General features: G+C 58.3%; 2 protein-coding genes across 2 annotated transcripts; both read left to right on the forward strand.

Moving 5' to 3' along the window:
- Positions 1 to 183: 183 nt before the first annotated feature.
- DQ04_09001000 (40S ribosomal protein S12) lies at positions 184 to 696 on the forward strand (the record flags this gene model as incomplete). The annotated part of the gene is made up of 1 exon (XM_009315776.1): positions 184 to 696. The coding sequence occupies one exon, from the start codon at positions 184 to 186 to the stop codon at positions 694 to 696; it is 513 nt and encodes a 170-aa protein (XP_009314051.1).
- A 1,230-nt stretch (positions 697 to 1,926) lies between these two features.
- On the forward strand, positions 1,927 to 6,084 carry DQ04_09001010 (hypothetical protein; the record flags this gene model as incomplete). The annotated part of the gene is made up of 1 exon (XM_009315777.1): positions 1,927 to 6,084. One exon carries the CDS (start codon positions 1,927 to 1,929, stop codon positions 6,082 to 6,084), a length of 4,158 nt encoding a protein of 1,385 aa, XP_009314052.1.
- Positions 6,085 to 6,383: the final 299 nt, after the last annotated feature.

Below are 6,383 nucleotides of genomic sequence, written 5' to 3' on the forward strand. Positions count from 1 at the left end.
CCGCCGCCGCCGGTGCCCATGTGGGCGGGTGAGTGGGGTCTGCATACGTGCTTGTTGCTGCTGCGCACCTCGGCACTATCGCCATGTGTTCGTCTCTCTTCTTCTCTTTTCTTTCTTTGCGCTAAATTCCCGGTTGAACGCGATGCGCAGCTTCTTTCCCGAGAGCGGTAACATCTCTCAAGCATGGTAGAGGAAACACCAGTGGTGGACGTGGCGCCGGTGGTGGTTGATGCCGTCATGGATGCGACGCCAGAGAGCCTCGAGGACGCCCTCCGCATCGTGCTGCAGAAGTCACGCGAAGCCAACGGCCTCATCCGCGGCCTCTCGGAGGTCGTCCGCGCACTCGACCGCCGNGCCCTCCGCATCGTGCTGCAGAAGTCACGCGAAGCCAACGGCCTCATCCGCGGCCTCTCGGAGGTCGTCCGCGCACTCGACCGCCGCACCGCCCACCTCTGCGTCCTCGCCGACGACTGCGAGGATGAGGAGTACAAGAAGCTCATCACCGCGCTCGCCAAGCAGGGTGTGATTGATCTCATCAACGTGGAGGAGCGCGAGAAACTCGCGCAGTGGGCGGGGCTCGCAAAGATCGGCGCGGACGGCGAGGTGAAGAAGACCTTCAAGTGCTCCTGCGTGGCGGTGCGGGACTTCGGTGAGCGCACGCGCGCCCTCGACTTCCTCCTCTCGCACCTGCGGTGAGCTGCCGCTGCTGCTGCGGTGGCCGCTGAAGGGGGCTGGAGGGCGTTTGGCGTGCCGGCTGCGTGCTTGTGTGTGTGGGCGGGCGTGGGGAGGTGTGTGCTTCCTTATTCTGCTGCCCCATCCTTCTCGCTTAGACGCGTCTCCAGACACACATGTCCTTCGATGGCATTCTCTGTTGGGAGAGAAGCAGTGGTTTTTTTTTCTTAATTTGTTTTAATTTCAACTGCCGTTTCCGTGGCTGCCCCGCAAGGCCCGGCCATTGGCAATCATCACACCCATGGCGCTGCCTCTGTCCTGCGCGCCCCCTGTCGCTCTCGCTCTCTCTCTCTCTCTNGTGTGTGTGTGTGTGTGTTGGAGACCGCCGTGCCTCTTCTTTTGCCCCGCCTGTCTGTCTGTCTGTCTGTCTGTCTCTCTACGGGTGCGTGTGTATTACTGACGCGCCGCACCACATCCGCACCAACAGGTAAAAGGGGAAAGGGAAAGAAGAGAAAAGGAAGGGCTCCGTGCGTGTGGGTGGATAGTCGGTTTTTCCTGCGCCCGCTGCGTCCTTCACTCGGCCACGCTGTCACGGAAGGGGCTACAGCGGGAGAAAAACAGAACAAAACAAAAACACGCCCGAACACGTTTCGACACAGCGGCGGGACGCGACATATCTTTATACAAATACACACGGCCACCACCGCCACCACCACCACCACCACCAGCAACAGCAGCAGTAGAGACAGGAGCCGCGCCAAGTGTAGAAGAGAGGAACGAGGGAGAAAGGAGGAGGACACAGAGGCCCAACAACAATAACAACAAGATCAACAGAAAAATAAATTCTACAACCGCCCCAAGGGCAAATAGCAGTATCATTGCGAAGCGGTGTAGAAAACAGACAAGGAAGCGCTCGTATAGGGAATCAATAAGGAAGTTTACTCCTTCGTTCTCTCACAAACAGACATATACGGATAAACACAAAAAAATTCGATATTTAGAAGGTAAGAATAAGGAAATAGACACACTGAAAGAGAGAGCGCTAGGCAATCAGGCCTATCGTCTTTCCGTGTGTACGTCTCACTTTCTTTCTTTCACCGTCTGTGTGTGTGTGTGTGTGTGCAGTTGCGCTTTACACAGCAGCAGTGGGATCACATACATACACATACACGAGCGAGTGCGCAAACCAACAACAACAACAACAGCAAACAGATAAGCACAAACAGCTTTTGTACATAGTAGCGTAGCCCCTCAATGAGTGCACCGTTCATCCCGGAGTTGTCGCTCGGCACTGTCGAGACGGGCGGTGGCTGGGGCGTCGGCGAACAGTTCGCACGGCTGCCACCGGCGTCCGTGCAGGCAGAGTCGCGGGTGCCGGTGTACACCATTGGCCCGGATAGGGGCGAGAACGACCACAACGAGTCGGACTCGGACTCGTCATCGTCGTCTGATGGCGACGGCGACTCCAGCACGCAAGAGCCTTCGCCACTAGTGTTGCGGAAACTAGCAAAATCAGTAGCAATGGAGAAGGTGCCGACAACACACTACACTTCGCAGTCCGCGGAGGATGACGATACGTTTGTGGACCACGGTAGCACGGCCCCGCCCGCATCGCCACCCACCGACGTGCTCACCACCACCTGTGGCAACATCACGAAGGAAAACCCGTGCCAAACACCGGCGCTGCATCTGAAGTTTTCGCGGCCGGTTTCCCGTATGATAGTGCAGCAGGGCGTACGTGCAATGGTTGTGGCCCCCAACGGTGGGTCCCTGTGGGTCGCTGTTGGCGACGACCCTATCACCATGATGGATTTCAAGGGTGTGGAGTTGAATATTAGCCGTACGGTGGACGTCACGCATGTGTACGCGATGACGGTGGTGCGGATACCGGCGGCAAAGTCCGTCACATTTAAAACCCCCCCGCGTGCCGCACATCGCGGCAAACACAACCCCGCGCCGAGGCTGGGACAGTCGTGCGACGACGATGGTGAGGACACGTACGCACTGTGGTGCGGCGTAACGCGCGGAAGCATTGTTATTGTTAACCTTGACGACTACACTGGCGGTGGCGTCATACGTGGCGCCCATGCGCAGACAATCAGTGGTCTCTGGCACCTCGGCAACGGCAAGGTGTGGACTGCCGGATACGACAAAGCGCTCAAGGTCTGGGACCCGCAGACGCGCCGCCGCACGAAGAGCCGAAACATTGCGGCCATCATCACGGATCTCTGCTACGTGCGCAGCTGCAAGCAGGTGTGGGCTATAAGCGATGACACACTCATTCGCGTCTTCGACGCAGCGGGCAACAACGTGCGGGTGGCGAAGCAGTCGCCGGACAAGCCAGAGAGCGCGCTCCGCATGAAGAGCGAGATGCGCTCTATCGCGTACTACGAGCCTGCCGACCTCATTTACGTTGCCTTCACGCGCAGCCTCGCTGCTATCGTCCCCGCTACCTGTGAGATCGCTGTCAACATCAATGTCACCCTCACCTCCATGACGTTCTTGGAGAACAAGGCGCTCGTGACGGGGCACGGCGAGCTCCTGCAGTGCACACGGGAGGCGATCGGCCTCGTTGACCTCACTGACCCCACAGCGCCGGCGCTCCTATTCCGCGGTGTGGCATTAGATGGAAGTGTGACGCCTGTTGGCATGCGGCTGCTCACAGCCGTGCCGTTTGCCGTCGCCGCGCAGGAGGCGGGGCGGGCCGAGCGCTTTCTCACAGTTTTCAACTACGAGGACTCCAAGGCGTTCGGCAGGGGCGGCATGCTCGCTTCCGTGCCGCAGCAGCGAAAGATTACACTTGAGAACCCCAACACGCGCCGCACCACCGCAGTATCACAACAGTGCGCTCTTGCTGCGGCTGGGGTGTCCGCTTCCACGACGCCTACAGCGGCGACGGCGACATCAGTGCCACACCACTCCGTTGTGTTCGCCACCGGAAAGAGGGCAGGGATGGCGCGTGAGGAAAGCAATATGAGCAATGTATTCCCGCATCGCGCAGCTGTTGTAGTGTCATCACGGCTGGAAAATATTGCCGGCAGCAATAACAATACCACCAACAACAAAAGTTGTACCAGCAGCGTCACTGGCAGCAATATGGAGAGGGGCGTCGCAGTTCAGCTCACAGCGCCACCGGAACTCATGGCGTCAATAACGAATATTGAGAAGCATACAGAGGACCTCAAGTCACTTTTTGCACAGTTGCGTGCTTCACGCCCGTTACTGGATGACTTCTCCAAACTGCACGCACGGGTTTCACGTATAGCTATGGACAACCAACTAGGAGCTCCGCTTGACCCAGATACCTTGGAGTCCATTGAGCGGAATTATCAAAGCCTCGAGGGCCGTGTTATAGTTGCTGCGGTGGAGCGGCTGCGCTTGAGCGCAGCTTCTGCATCACTCATGCCGTCTACACCTGCCTCTACACGTGTGCAAGGAAGTGGCGGGAGGCGTGTTGCTCAGTCTCCTGGTGGNGGCGGTGGTGGTAGCTCGCCGCCGCTCGAGGCAGAGAAGCGTGGCCGCATGACGACGGACGCCGTTAGCAGCAGCAGAGGCGATGAGGCCGGCAACATCTCTGGTTCGGAGCTCCCACCAGAGTCACTGCTGCGCTGGGTCGCGCAGATCACACGCTCCGGTCAGGACGAACGAGAGGCTCACCGACGGCAGATTGAGAGTTTACAGAGGCACAACACACGGATTGTGGAGCGCAATGCAGCCTTCATCAACGGCCTCGCCCGTATGGAGCAGGCCCTCCGTACCCACGCACAGCGGGTACTCGAGGCGGATACCACGGCAGTCATGTCGGACGCGAGCTGTGACTCGTTGAACCAGTTACACAGCCAGCGCTGTGCCCAGATGCTCACACAGTCGCTGCAACAGATTGAACAGGTCTCCGTTGCGAGCTCCCCGAAGGAGATTACAGAGGCAATCAACGGCCTCATCACGCTCACTTCGCGGCTTCTCACTTCCCAACAGAGTGTCCACGGTGACGATACAGTGAGGCGCACACTCCTGGACTCCTCGTCGGCACGAACAACGGGCGATCAGGGCGGTGATGTGGGGAGGCAAGTGATGAACAACGGTGGCGGCGTTCACACCGGCCGCTCGCACTCCCCACGGCCGTCAGCGGTAGCGGTGGTGGCGATGCGGCCGCAGCGGATATTGAACACCATCGAGGATCAAATCGCGTCAGTCGAGGAGTTCGTCAAGGACGTTGGAAAGTTTTGGTACTGCCTAGAGGAGACACAGAAGGTCATCTACCTGCCCTACGAGAGCGGCGGCAGGCCGGACCTCTTCCAGGACTTCATGCAGCTCGCAGTTCTCTGGCACCTGCGTGAGGCGCAAGTGATGGTAGATGTCTGCCGCAAGGAATCTGTCATGGTAATGGCAGAGGTGCTGCTTTCCGACATTGAGAACAGGGAGGACACCATTGCGAACAGCCCCACGGGCGTAGTACTCTGCAGTGGCACAGTGATTATGGCAGAACAGAATATGGGAACAGGTAACAGTGTGACACCTGCCGCTGCTTCCGACACAACCGTCGCTACTGCAGAAACGGTGCGGAACGACTCCGAGCGTTTGGTCGGTGTCGGTATTGAGTTGGAGACCGTTGCCTCACGCATCCGTGACTCTTTCAAAAAGGCTGCGCGGGAACTCCCGAAAGGCCTTGAAAGGGAGGCCGTCGGCGGCTTTCTTTGTATCCCAAAAGAAAAATTCCACGTGGATATCGCACGACTGCGTGGCATGCTGTACTGGGAGCGTATGACGATACATCTGCTCTTTGAGTGCTTAGAGTGCCTTGAGGAGCTTGTGTTCCATAACGACGAGCAGCCACGCGGGTTTCGCAAGGACAACATCAAGGCACTTGAGCAGCAGGTAGATGACTGGCGCGTCTTCCTCGAGGATGTCCACGGAGAGTCAACGCAGCTGCGCTCCGTAATTGTGTCCTCGCATCGAGAAGGCGGCGTAGGCGGTGGCCGCAGTAAGAGCAACAGTGTCAGCGGTGGCGCTGGAAGTGGCACTGGCGGCGGCAGCGGCAATGGAGGAGACAACGATGCGGGCGGAACGGAACGGAGCACACAATGGGTAATGCTCTTCGGCCTGTACGTGCAGTACACCACCCGCACCGATGCCCTGCCGGCACTATTTGTCTCTCAGGACACCAACGACGCCGTGAGTGCGGCTGACTTTGGCCTCATGGCGCTGCACGATGAGATCGCTGAGGTTGTAGAGGCGGTGCGTGCGAAGAGCAGTGCGCTTCTGCGCTACTGCCAGCGGATACAGAGCTGCCTCACCCGCATCATTGAAGACGCGATGGTGAATGAGGAGGCGGGGCAGGTGCTCATTCCCGCCTGGCGTGGTGGCCCCATCGCGGAGCGGTACTGCAAAGGCTTCTGCCACGACATGGCATGAGAGTGTCGCCCCGTTGGACGACGAGTAGTGTTGCGTAACGTACATATATCTGTACATATCTATACATATATGTACTTTCTGGGTGGTGGAACAAGGGGAATGCAGCGGCTGCTGCTGCAGCCCCCCGGTCGTATTGCTCGGGGGGGGGAGGGGGGGGTGAATGTCTCGCGCCTCGACGGCAAGAAGGAACATGGAGATTAAGGGAACAGCAGCCAAAAAAACAATAACAAAAAACAAAAAATGAAAACGGAGGGGGCGCGTACGTAATGGGAAACACATGTATTTGTAAAAAAAAAAAA

The sequence above is a fragment of the Trypanosoma grayi genome (genome assembly GCF_000691245.1).
Source record: "Trypanosoma grayi strain ANR4 Tgr_900_V1, whole genome shotgun sequence".
Taxonomy (NCBI): Eukaryota; Euglenozoa; class Kinetoplastea; order Trypanosomatida; family Trypanosomatidae; genus Trypanosoma; species Trypanosoma grayi.